This window comes from Lotus japonicus, chromosome 6 (assembly GCF_012489685.1).
Source record: "Lotus japonicus ecotype B-129 chromosome 6, LjGifu_v1.2".
In the NCBI taxonomy this organism is placed as follows: domain Eukaryota; kingdom Viridiplantae; phylum Streptophyta; class Magnoliopsida; order Fabales; family Fabaceae; genus Lotus; species Lotus japonicus.
In genome coordinates, this window is record NC_080046.1 from 10,935,916 (window position 1) to 10,949,168 (window position 13,253).

Here is a 13,253-nt window from a genome sequence, read left to right on the forward strand (position 1 = left end):
CCCCATGAAGGCGTACAATCTCAGCTATGTAAATCTCCGACAGTTTCTCCACATTGTAGGTAGTTCTCACAGGTATAAAATGAGCCGACTTGGTTAATCGATCCACTATTACCCAAATCGAATCATACAAAATCCATCGATATGCTGTCCCATTTCCATTCTGGTACATCCAAACTTTGTAACATACCCGAAGGTTTCTGATGTTCCACTTTCGCTTTCTGACATGTTAAACACGCAGATACATACTCAGCCACTTGTCTCTTCATTCCTGGCCACAAAAAATTCATCTTCAAGTCTTGGTACATCTTTTTCATTCCAGGATGAATGCTCAACTTTCTCTTGTGACCTTCGTCCATAATCAACCTCCTCAAATCAGGGTTGTTAGGTACGCAAAATCTATCCTTACACCGTAGGATATTATCATTTTCTACCTTGAATTCCGGGTCCTTACCCTGAATTACCAAATTCCTTTTCCCGAGTAGAAATTCATCTTGTAACTGTTGATCTCGAATTTCTTCCATCAATCCATTTGCGATCCTGATCATGCCGAACTTCAGTTCTCCCTCGGATGATCTCACGTCTAAGCTCAAATCTCGAAATTGTTCCAGCAATTGCAGCTCCTTAATCATCATTGACGAGATATGCATCTTCCTGCTCAAGGCATCAGCAACAACATTAGCCTTTCCAGGATGATATTGCAAAGTAAATTCATAATCCTTGATGAATTCCATCCATCTTCGCTGTCTCATGTTCAGCTCCTTCTGGTCAAACAGATATTTCAAACTCTTATGATCACTGAATATGGTAAAAGTGCATCCATATAAGTAAGTAATGAGTTGGGTAGTTCTTCTCGTGAGTCTTCAGTTGTCGTGAAGCATAAGCTACAACTCTCCGATGTTGCATCAGCACACATCCCAAACCTTGATGCGAAGCATCACAGTAGACCTCATACGGTTCCTCTGGTTGTGGCAAAACTAGTACAGGTGACGTTGTCAAACGTTCCTTCATCGTCTGGAAACTTGTTTCACAAGCTTCGGTCCATGCGAAAGGTTGATCCTTCCTCGTAAGTTGAGTCAAAGGTCCAACAATCTTGGCAAAGTTCTCGATGAAACGACGATAATATCCGGCCAAACCAACAAAACTTCTGATTTCCGTCACAGTCTTTGGCTGCTCCCATGCCAATACTGTCTCTACCTTTGCTGGATCCACAGCTATACCTTCCTTAGAGATTACATGACCTAAGAATTTAACATCTTCAAGCCAAAATTCACACTTGGAAGGATTAGCGTACAGCTCCTTCTCCCTCAGCACTTGCAAAACTTGACGCAGGTGTTCCTCATGGTCCTTAGCATCCTTTGAGTAAACCAGAATGTCGTCAATAAACACTACGACAAAACGATCTAAGAATGCATGAAAAGTCATGTTCATGTAGTCCATAAAAATAGCAGGTGCATTTGTCACTCCAAATGGCATCACCAAATACTCATAGTGTCCATAGCGAGTTCTGAATGCAGTCTTCTGAATATCCTCAGTCTTCACTCTAATCTGATGATAACCTTCAGGTCTATCTTTGAGAATACCGCAGCTCCTCGAAGTTGGTCCATCAAATCATCAATTCTAGGCAACAGATACCTATTCTTGACGGTTGCTTTGTTAAGTTGTCGGTAGTCGACACACAATCTAGACCTCCCATCTTTCTTCTTCACCAATAAAACTGGTGCTCCCCAAGGCGAAAAACTTGGACGAATAAATCCTTTTGACAGAAGATCTTCTATCTGAGACTTTAATTCCACTAACTCTGCAGGTGCCATACGATATGGTGCAATCGAAATCGGCCCTGTTCCCGGTACTATGTCAATAGCAAACTCAATGTCGCGTACAGGCGGCAATCCAGGTACATCGTCAGGAAAAACATCAGTGAAGTCCCTCACAATTGGAAAACCATCCACATTCGGGTTCCCTTTACCCTCTAGGTTCAGCAATGAAGAATACTCTTGAGATCCTTCATTCAAAGAAACACTAATATGATTCGCGGATAGATACTCGAAAAGATCCGAGTCAGGAAAAACCACTCTCTTTCGGTTGCAGTCCAAAAGACAATGATAATGAGATAGCCAATCCATTCCTAGGATTACATCTAAGTTCTTGAGAGTTATGCATACTTGATTAGCATGAAAGACTCTATCTCTATATGTCACCGGACAGTACATGCATGCAGCATTAGCAAGTAGGGTTTTAGCAGGTGTAGTGACAATAAAATCAAAGCTCAAAGCAGTAACAGGTAGTTTCAGTCTGGTCACACACTCCCTAGAAATAAACGAATGTGTTGCACCGGAATCGAAAAGTACAGTTAGGAGATTACCGTCAATCTCGCAATTCCCTCTGATCAGACCATCAACTCCTTCAGCCTCTTCACCATCCATGGTGTAAAATATTGCTTTGGCAGCAGGGCGCTTTCCTCGAACAGTGTTGACAAACGGTTCAGTCTTGGGTGCCCTACACTGACTGGCAATGTGTCCAAACTTGTCACAATTAAAGCACTTAGGCCTCGTGTCTGTACACGCATTAGCGTAGTGCCCCAGCATTCCACACTTGAAACAACTCACATTTCGGTTCACAGCCTGATTTCCAGAACCACCAGCAGTACCAGCCATAGGTCTGTAAGATCCTGGGGTAAACCCTCTCCCAGCAGGACGTTGATACGGCTTCTTGTTCTGAAATATCCCTTTTCCTTGGTAGTTTTGAGAACCTGATCTCGCTGGTCCTCCCATTCCAGCACGATTCAACCTCTTATTCTTCATCAGTTCAACTTTTGTAGCTTTCTCAACTAGCGACTGAAAACGCATGATTCCCAACGGCCTCACGGAATCCTCAATATCCGGCCTCAGTCCATTGACAAAACGCTTACACATGTAGCGCTCATCCACATGATCATTGAAGAATTGGAAATGCTTGGCCAAAGACTCCAACTTAGAAGCGAATTCAGGTACAGACATGCTCCCTTGACGAATTGTCAGAAACTGTGCCTCTCGCTCATCCCGAGCACTAGTTGGAAAATACTTTACCAGGAATGCAGTTCGGAAAGAATTCCAGTTGATCTCTTCATTTTTGGCTTCCATGATTCCCCTGGCGCCTCTCCACCAGTACTCAGCATCACCAAGCAGCAGATAAGTAGCCATGCCAACCTTGGCACCTTCAGCAGTTTGCAATACACCGAATATCTTCTCAATCTCCTGGATCCAAAGATCCGCTTTGTCAGGGTCGGTTCCACCAGTGAACTTAGGAGGATCTTGTCTCCTAAAGTCATTCAATCCCTTATTCTGATCCAGAGTTACTTCTCTCTGACGCTGATGCTGATCACGTGCTTCCTCAGCAGCACGCCTCATAGCATTTTCATTAGCCTGTGCAGTCACAACTTGGGCCATAGTGGCCATCATCTCCGCTAGTTGGTTAGTGTTCACCATGTTCTGTTAAGTCAAACAAACAGTTAGTACTCATCATAAGATAGCATCTAACATAACTATACAATATGATTAAGCAATAACTTCAATCAATTCTAAGCGAAAAATCGCTTTCAGACAATCAATTTTCACTCTTTGCAGAGTCACACAACCTAGCACAGAAGACCTATTTCCCAAAGACTCCCGAAAGACTCGAAAAGCTCTGATACCACAATGTAACACCCCGATTTCGGTGGCGTCACTTTAGTAACAAAAAAGAAAATAAAAGCGGAAAAACGTGAATTTTTTTTTTCGATATTCATTTTAAGTAAATAAAAGACTTGTCGAATTTAAAGACGTATCGACGAAAGATAAACATGACTAATATACAGATATATATACATCCCCACAGTAAACAGCATGCCACGTCACGAGTAACCTCCAGTGACGGGAAAGTAGTGCCTGTCGGCAAATATGTACAGACAAAATATAAGGTCAGTATTCTGAATACAGTCCTCCAAACGAAAGTAGGTCAGCTCAAAACAGCCCGAAGACCTCCTAATCCGACCAACTCCCTGTGACTCCCGTAAAGAGAACCACACAAAAAGCTAAAGGTCGGGGACCTACCCTGCCCCAAAATGAGAAAAACTGAAGATCAGAGCCACGACGCTACTCCTACCCTAATCCTGACTAGAGGAGTACTACACACCACTCCCAGCTACGCATCACCATGATCGTCGTTTGAATCTGAATCCAAGACGATCAGGTCAATGACTGCATCAGTCCTCACAGCGGGTCCTACGGGTACTGTACCCGATCCCAAATCAACAGCAGTCACGACGGTGGGTGAGCTAGAATCAGATGAAGCCCCTCCTACAGGCAACTCCTCCGAAGAGTCATCCTCGTCCTCAGGCGACGGTGGTGGTGGTGCTACAACTCTAGGGCCACAATGCACGCCCGGTGGTAGGTTGAAGCTAACGGTGTGGCGTCTCAAGACTCCGTGCATCAGGTTCCCCATTCGGTCGACGTGGTCCTCCATTATTCGCCCTGTGTAAATAGCTCGGTGACCGGCGGGGTCGACCACCCAAGAGTCCGGGGTGTCCGTATCCAACAACTCAAACCTGGTCTCGCCCGAAGGGACTGAAGGTATGAAAAACGGTAGAAAGGGGGGGGGTTTGAATAACGTTTTCAAAATAAAACTTCCACCTTAAAGATTTTAACAAATCTTTCGAGAACAAAGTGCTTAAGATAAGAGATAGAAAAGCACACAAGGATTTTATCCTGGTTCACTTGATAAATCCCTCAAGCTAATCCAGTCCACCCGTTAAGGTGATTTCTTCCTTCTTAGAATGAAGGCAATCCACTAATCAGGTAAATGTTACAACTGCACTTGAAACCTACAAGTGACTAACAATTACACTGACTTAGCTCACAATAAGATTCACTCTCTTAGTCTTCTCTAGGATCCGATCAAACTTGATCTCCTAAAGGTAACTAAACAACTGTTTAAGAAAGAATGTTTACAAGAGATTTGCTTCTGAAAAGCTAATAGTAAACACAATGAATTTCAGATGAAAGAATGCTTAGAAGGTTTTGAATATAGCTTGCGCGTGTGTAATTCTTCCAACCGCATCTTTCAATCTTCAGCCTCTATTTATACTCCAAGGATTAGGGTTTGAACGCTGCATGGGAATGCTACCGTTGGAGGGCAGTTCTGGAAATTCCAGCTTCTACTGTGGCTGAGAACGTTAGGTAGGTCGTCAGGATAGTACATTTGCTATTGTACTTGGATAGTGACTTGACCTTTAAACCTAGTAGACTTCTGATCAGGGGAATGCTTCATGTTGGAACTTGTGAAGCTCGTTGATCAGAGTCAGAGGGAAGCAGAGATCCTCTGACCATTGTATCTTCTGATTCTAAACTCAGAGGGAAGTACATGGTCTTCAGAGTCATCTTGCTTCTGGACATCAGAGTTTCCACTTTTCAGCTTCTGGATCTTCAGAGTCTTCTACACCTTCAGATCATCTGAACCTTCAGAGTGTCTGGGTTGTCAGAACGTCTGGATCTTTAGAACTTCAAGTGACTAAGTCCATATCAGAGCTTGTATGACTTCAGATCTTATGAAGCGTTTCTACTGTTCAGAGTGAACATAGATGTTGCGAAAGCGTTGCTTGGCTCACTCTTTATGCACAATGCTTCTGATTTGTGTGAGATTGAATTGAGGTCAGAGCCTGTAAATAGCACACTCAGAAAAACACGTTAGAGTACCATAATTGTTCATACTAAAATGTTAACTTGTAATCATCAAAACATAGAGTTGTACTACTCGATCAAAACTTGATCTTACAAGGACGACCATCTCGAACCAATCGGTCATCGACATCTGACAAAAAGGGCATACATAGCCCCCCATACACAGGTAGCACGTGCAAGGGTCAACTCAAAGAATTACATAATGGTACATCCAATAGGCAAAGTTTAAATAGTAGCCATATAGGCTTAGTTATGAATGACAACATTATAAATTGTATGTCCTGCCAAATAAGAATAAATAACATTTGCTGGCAATTAACATATCTCAAACAGTGTTAACAGGTAACAAATACAATCAGCAACTAAATCAGCATGAATGGTGCATGAAATGCAAATGCAAAGGAACAAGATGCAATCCGGAGGGATGGGCACCAACGAGTCAGCCCTAACACCAGCCACGGTGGGACCATTTCTGCTCAGGCGTCTCTTATACCAAACAAAATGTAGTCAGATCAGCAGTAAACCCGCAGGCCTGCCATTTCCGTCTGCTACTAAGAATCACCGCAGTGTTCTTATGTGGAAATCCGGGTCTTATGACCATTTTAGAATCCACTGAGGTCTGGCATCCCACCGTGTATTAACCTCAAAATGTGTGCATGAATGCAAAGTGATTAGCCAAACAACTTCTCCGACCTCACTCGTCACGTCGTCACGTGTTCTAGCTAACTTATTGTCTCTAAAAAGAATACCCTAAGGTAAATGTCGATTCTGCGACAAAAGACAATTAATTATAAAAAGTATCTCATGATGATTTCTCGAATCATCCGACTCATCTCCATCCGATGGTCAAAAACTGCTCAGCGAGCAAAAAGTACCAATGTACTTGGAAACTACCCGTTTCCCGGCTTATCTTTCAGATAGCCCAACAACAAATCTGCTCAACGAGCGAAAGAGTATCAACATACTCGGAAACTTATTAGTTTCCTCAAAACTTGGACTCGGCGACACTTCTCATTTTTCCAAAACTAATGTTCAAGTCCTAAGCTCTTATTTGCGATTGTGATCATTATTTAAAGATTCAGAAGTTGTTTAATGTCTTATGAATTTTCCTTGTAAAATAGTTTCCATTTAGTTTTGTCTCTAATCTTACGAGTTTAAAAGACCCCATATCCCAAGAAATTCCCAGAGAAGGTCTCGATCCATCAAAACAACAACAAGGTCCGAATCTCTGTTCGTCCCATCAAACTTTCTCAAAATCTCACGATAAATTCTGGCATAACTGCCCGTTATCCTCACTCTGACGAACAACGGATATATGTGTATTTGCATAATCAAAGCAATACAATCCAACAGTCATGGCACATATATCAACACATTGAAGATAACCATGTAGCACTTAGCATATAGGGCAAATATCACGCATCCTAGATTAACCAGGTAGCACTTAGCATGTGAATCAATCTCAAAAACAATTCAAACGATAAATGATTATCAATTGTCAGTCGTAGCCTCAGAAAACGTTTTTCCCAGTCAAACACAATCAAGTGCATAAACAGTAAATCAAGTCGAATTCGTCGACACCTAATTCATTATCTAGTATTCAGTGAGTAGCCCTCACCTGTAGGTTCTCCAGCTCGCTCACCAAGTTTTCCTTCACAGTCTTCCTCTTCGAATCCACAAAGTTCCTCAAACGAACCTTAGAGCAAATTCACAGAAATCAATCACAATGAGTCAGAAACTCAGCAAACAATATGTTCTAGGGTTACACGAAACATTATAAACTCCGAAGTACGACAATCTAACGCGTTAAGACAAGTTTTCGAAAAACGAAATTCCCCCCCCCCTAATGAGGAGCTCTCGGCCATTTTCACAATTGGGTGCGCCGATTTTTCTTCGATCAAACTTGGTTCCTAGGTTATCATTAGCCGTAACTAAGACGAATCTAAGCTCAGAAAAATTTTCGGATCGAAAACTGTCGCAGGGGTATTTTGGTCATTATATTCAGCTCAGGATTTCAAAACTGGATTTTCGAAAAACAAATTGGATGGGGACGTCACCAACGACGTTTATGACGACTAATCCTACTAGCGCTAAGCTAAGTCGTGAATTTTCAGCTTAAAGAACGAAACTTTGTCCAGAAATGGTTTTTTCCAACAGAAATTAATTCCGGCGGCATTTCAGCGACATTCGGCAAAATGTAACCCGCTAAACACGCTCATGGGCATGCAGGGAATAAGTTTAGACACTAAAATCAAGTTATTTGGACAGTTTTACAAAAAGCTCAAAACTTTGAGCACAAAAAGACATAGAGAAAAGCGACAGAATTGACGATCAAAAGTGAGGGATAGTATCTATACCTCGAAGTCTTCGATTAGCAACGAACGGTGCAGCAATCGGGCAAGAAACGGAGAAAATCACTTCCTCCCTCCTTCTCCTTCAAGCTCGCGGGTTTGGGGTTTGAAATGGGTAAGTTTTTGCAAATTTTTCATTTTCTAGCTATTTATAGGTTTTGGAAAGTGCGGAAAAATGAAAATTTCCCGATTCCGATTTTTCCTGCGTATTCCTCGGAGAATTCTAAGATAGGTTCTGGCGACAGAATTCCAGAACTCAAAACAGGTTTCTTGGAATTAAAGCAAACGATCCAACGTCGGTGTAAATCGATTTTACCCGAAAAGTTACTTTTTGCAGTTGATGTCGGATGAGAAAACTTCGTTCTGAAGAAAGATTAGAAATATCAAGAGAAATAGGCGTACGCATGTGGAATCTTCGTTTGAAGCTCCGAATAGAAAAAGTCTTCATCGTCCGTTGATTTTAGGTTTCTTGAACTATCAGGGTTTTAGTTTTGGCAAACTTCCGAGTATTGGAATTTGACGTTCGTACATTCCAGGGTTTCGTATTGAAACGCTTGTTTAGCAAATATCCAAAAGAACTAATAATAATAATAATTGACCCAAGGGTAAGTCGACCAACAAAATAAAATGTGGCAGCCATCGATTGAAGACCTGACTAACAAAAGCATAGGAAATAAAATAATAACAACATCAAATCAAATATTAATAAATAAGTAACATCTAAGGGCTATGTTTGAAAAAAATGATGGGTAGTTTAAAGTTTAAACAGTACATATTTAATTTTTTAATAAAATATCATGTTAGAGACTTGAATATTCTATTCTATCCTACTTGTACCAAAAAAAATAAGTAACATCTAAGGGCTCATTGATTCTTAGATTTTTACCAAACTACCAACAACTACCCTTCCCCTCTCTCTACACATCACACTCTCTTTCTCTCTCTACGTAACCCTTTCTTGTCCTATAACGGTTGCTTAACACCTCTCCTATAACCTCCATTCTACCTTTCTTTCTTTCTTTCTCATTCTCAACCTCTTCAAATCTCACAGATAGTATTTTTCTCTCTAATGGATAGTCCTCATTCACCTTCTTCTTGTTCTTCCTCCACCTCCTCGACTTGCTCATGGGAGCCTCACGGCGGCGCCACCGACAGTCTTGAATTGGACGAGCCGCGAACGCCGTTGGCCATCCGGCGAGCCCTTCAGCTTCTTAACTCAGGTGAGCCGGAGCTGCGTGTCCAAGCCGCCCGTGACATCCGGCGGCTCACGAAAACCTCCCAGCGCTGTCGGCGCCAGCTCTCTGAAGCCGTCGGTCCACTAGTTTCCATGCTCCGAGTCGACTCGCCCGAGTCACACGAACCCGCTCTTCTTGCGTTGCTTAACCTTGCCGTCAAAGATGAAAAGTAAACTACTAACCTCTCTTCCCAATTGCAATTTTCCAATTACCCCTTTTTTTCTAAAATATTTCTTGATTTAATTTTTTTTTACCAATTTTTTTATTTTTTATTATTTGTCTGCAATTAATTTATTTGAAGTGCGTTTTTTTTTATTATTTGTCTGCAATTAATTTATTTGATGTGCGTTTTCGATTTTTGGGTTTTCGTGCGCTTTATTTTGGACACTCGAATCGAGGATTCAAGGTCATAGAGTTGTGGATTTCATATAAAAATTACTACTAAAAAATATAAAAATTACTACTAAAAAAAAATATAAAAATAACTACTAAAAAGAAACGCAAATTTGAGTTTTATTTCATTATTATGTGGAGTGTCTTAAAATTCAGGTTAGAATTCTCGTCGACATATTTCTACATACTTTAAGGAGTGAACATGAAAATTATTTAATTCTTATTTGTAAAATAATTAAATATAAAGTAATGAAATGTATTGAATTGAATGTTGAACGGTCGGTTCAAGTGGTATATGCTTGATTCAGCTTAAGCGAAGTTTCGGGTTTAAGTCTTATAGATGAGTTAGCCCCATCATAATTTGATGTTTGCGGCTCTAACGGGATTGCCTTGTAAGCAGGAAAAAAATTGAATGGTTTTAATCCATTACTTTGCCAAGATCCTTTATATATATATGTACCAGTAGTATGTGTGTCTAGTACTACAAGATTTTGTTCTCTGTTGGTCCCCTCATCTATGCAAAAGCATTTGCGTCTCATTGGTTGGTGGAAAGAAAAAAGGAATTTTGGGTCGGTTTCTTTTCTGGTGGGATGGTTAGATCTTCGTTTTCATAGTCTAGCTAGGTAGTTGTTGATTAGAATGGTTGAAAATATTTGGATATTGAAAGAAAAAATGAACCATTGGAATCTAATTAATGTAGGCATTTCCATGTTGTATTTTCTCTTTTATTTTTTAGCGGTGAGTGCTATGTCATCTTGTGACACTACTAGAATGTCAATTATGTATTTATGTTGCTTTGTGGATGATCATTGTTTCTGATAGCTTGAATGTATGTTGTATACTATGTCACCAGAAAGAATTGAATGCTTTAGTTTATTGTCTAAGCTTTATCCAAATGGAAGGTGGATTCCCTTTGGTTCACATGGTGCACTTTCTTTTTTGCCTTTTGTTTCTTTTCCTTTTTCCCTCATGTCTTCTTCCTCAAGTTATCTCATATCATTTATTATATTGGATCAACTTTCACCTCCTAGCAAATGAATAGTTGGAACTTGGAACTCTTTTAATTTTCTGTTTCTTCTATTTAGTAACAAAATATCTGCATAAACATAAAGCAGAGCTAGTTAAAACCGTGGATATCTATCTGTTTGCTTAGCTATGCCTTGAATTTGATATTCTAGGTGTGAATTATGTCATGGTTATCAAACATGGAAAATATTAAAAGAATTAGAAAAAGAAAGCTATTTAGCAGTCTTTAATGACTCTTAGGATGTAGAAATTGGATAATTCTTGTTGTTATTATCTTACTTGACTTTTCCTTTCAATTCCCTGCATTGAAGGTGGTGTTCAACCATTGCATATCTTTTTTCCTACCCCTGTTCCCATTAAGGATATGCGTGTCTGATTGAGTGGAAAATGGGAACGTCCAAAAATAAGGACAGGAGTGAATGCAGAGTGGGGTAGGAAGTTTTGATTTTCACTCATGGTTGCTAGAGGGTGGAAAATCATTTTCATGCCATAGGAGTGGCCCAAATTTGTAAGGTGGGGTATGAGACTATGAGTAGTACTCTACTTTCAAGTTTCAACCTCCCTACGTTTTGGTCATTCCAAGCAATTGTGAAGTGATCTTCATTAAAAAATTTCTACCTTCCAATCTTCACCTATGCAAAACAAGTGTGGCCTAAAATTTTTTGTTATGGCTGAGTTTTAATACATGGCTATTGTCATTCTAGACGCTTTTGAAAAGTGAAGACTGTGCTTCTTTTAAGTTTAGGTATATCCCTTTCCTTGCTGTTAAACATTCACTAAGATGCCGTTTGGAAGAACTTATTTGAGCTTAACTTATAAGCATAAGCCGTTCGTACTTATGAAAATAGTTTATAGCCTTCCTATACGTTGTGTTGAACTTATTTTCATAAGCTGCTTGTATTAGCTTGTGAATAAACGCTTATACTCTGATCTATTCTAACCTTATTTCAGTAAACTTCTCATATTAGTTTATGAATAAACATTTATGTGATAAACATGGCGTTTAATTAAGCTGTTTACCGAAACACGTTCTAAATCTTGTCTTTTTTATGCTCTTTATTTTGTTCTGTACGTTTGCACTATACCAGTATTAGCTAGTTAGTCTTCCTTTAATTAGTTTGCGGATCATATGCTTCAGAATCAGTGCTGATTAACTTTTTATTCTTGATAAATGTTGTAGTCAAGATTCAGTATATTCATTACTTGAACTGGTCTATCTTTTGCAGGAATAAAATCAACATTGTGGAGGCCGGTGCATTAGAACCGATAATCAGCTTCCTCAAGTCACAAGATCCAAATCTGCAGGAGTCTGCAACTGCATCTCTGCTCACACTATCTGCTTCTTCAACCAACAAACCAATTATTAGTGCTTGCGGCGCCATTCCTCTTCTTGCTGAGATCCTCCGAAACGGAAGCCTGCAAGCTAAAGCTGATGCAGTAATGGCTCTCGCTAATTTGTCAACACACCCTAATAATCTCAGCGTCATTCTCGAAACAAATCCAATCCCTTTCATAGTTGACCTCCTCAAAACCTGTAAAAAATCCTCAAAAACGGCTGAAAAATGCTGTGCTTTGATAGAAGCATTGGTTGATAATGACGAGTGCAGCAGAACTGCCCTCACATCTGAAGAAGGCGGGATTCTCGCGGTTGTGGAAGTTCTCGAAAGCGGCACTCTCCAAAGCCGGGAGCATGTTGTTGGAGCACTATTGACAATGTGCCAGAATGATAGGTGTAAATACAGGGAACCAATTCTCAGAGAAGGTGTCATTCCAGGGCTTCTTGAGCTCACTGTTCAGGGAACTCCAAAGTCTCAGATAAAAGCGCGAACCCTTTTGCAGCTTCTCCGGGAGTCTCCTTATCCAAGATCTGAAGTTCAACCTGACACTCTTGAGAACCTAGTGTGCAACATCATATCGCAGATTGACGGGGACGAACAATGTGGTAAAGCGAAGAAGATGCTGTCTGAGATGGTTCAAGTCAGCATGGAACAGAGTTTAAGGCATTTACAGCAGAGGGCTCTTGTGTGCACCCCAAGTGACTTGCCTATAGCTGGTTGTGCTTCTGAAGTTCCTTCAAAATGATAACCTTTTCCTTTTCTTCCCTCACTTTTTTCTTTTCACTTTGAGCTTGTGAGATAAAATTTCCATAGCAAAAATGAAAAAAAGAAGGAATAATACATACTGTAGTATGCTAGTCCAGGCCGTTGTGGAGGTGTCGTGTGACTGGTAATTTGTCAATAAACTGAGTTGTGAGAGATAAAGAACATGGTTTTGCAGTTGTCTTGTAAAGAAACTGTTGTATAAAATGTCATACAAGTAGTAAAGACTCTTTGTCCAATTATTCTTGTCCTCCATTTTTGCTAACAAGAGTGAGCTTCAACAGAGTTGGACTGCCTTGTCCACTTGTAATTTGGTAATGCTAATTTTTTAACCCCTTAATCTCTACCCACTATGTCTTCAACCTCACTCACTTAATCGCCTCGCATATGTTACTCCTGTTTCTTTTCTACATCTTGTATCCTTTTAGAGTATCTTGTATTTTCAATATTCAGCTT

General features: G+C 40.3%; 1 protein-coding gene across 1 annotated transcript; it reads left to right on the plus strand.

The window, feature by feature from the left end:
* The first annotated feature begins 8,933 nt into the window (after positions 1-8,933).
* On the plus strand, positions 8,934-13,036 carry LOC130723816 (U-box domain-containing protein 4). The gene is made up of 2 exons (XM_057574952.1): positions 8,934-9,448; positions 11,925-13,036. The coding sequence occupies exons 1-2, from the start codon at positions 9,114-9,116 to the stop codon at positions 12,778-12,780; spliced, it is 1,191 nt and encodes a 396-aa protein (XP_057430935.1). The 5' UTR covers positions 8,934-9,113; the 3' UTR covers positions 12,781-13,036.
* Positions 13,037-13,253: the final 217 nt, after the last annotated feature.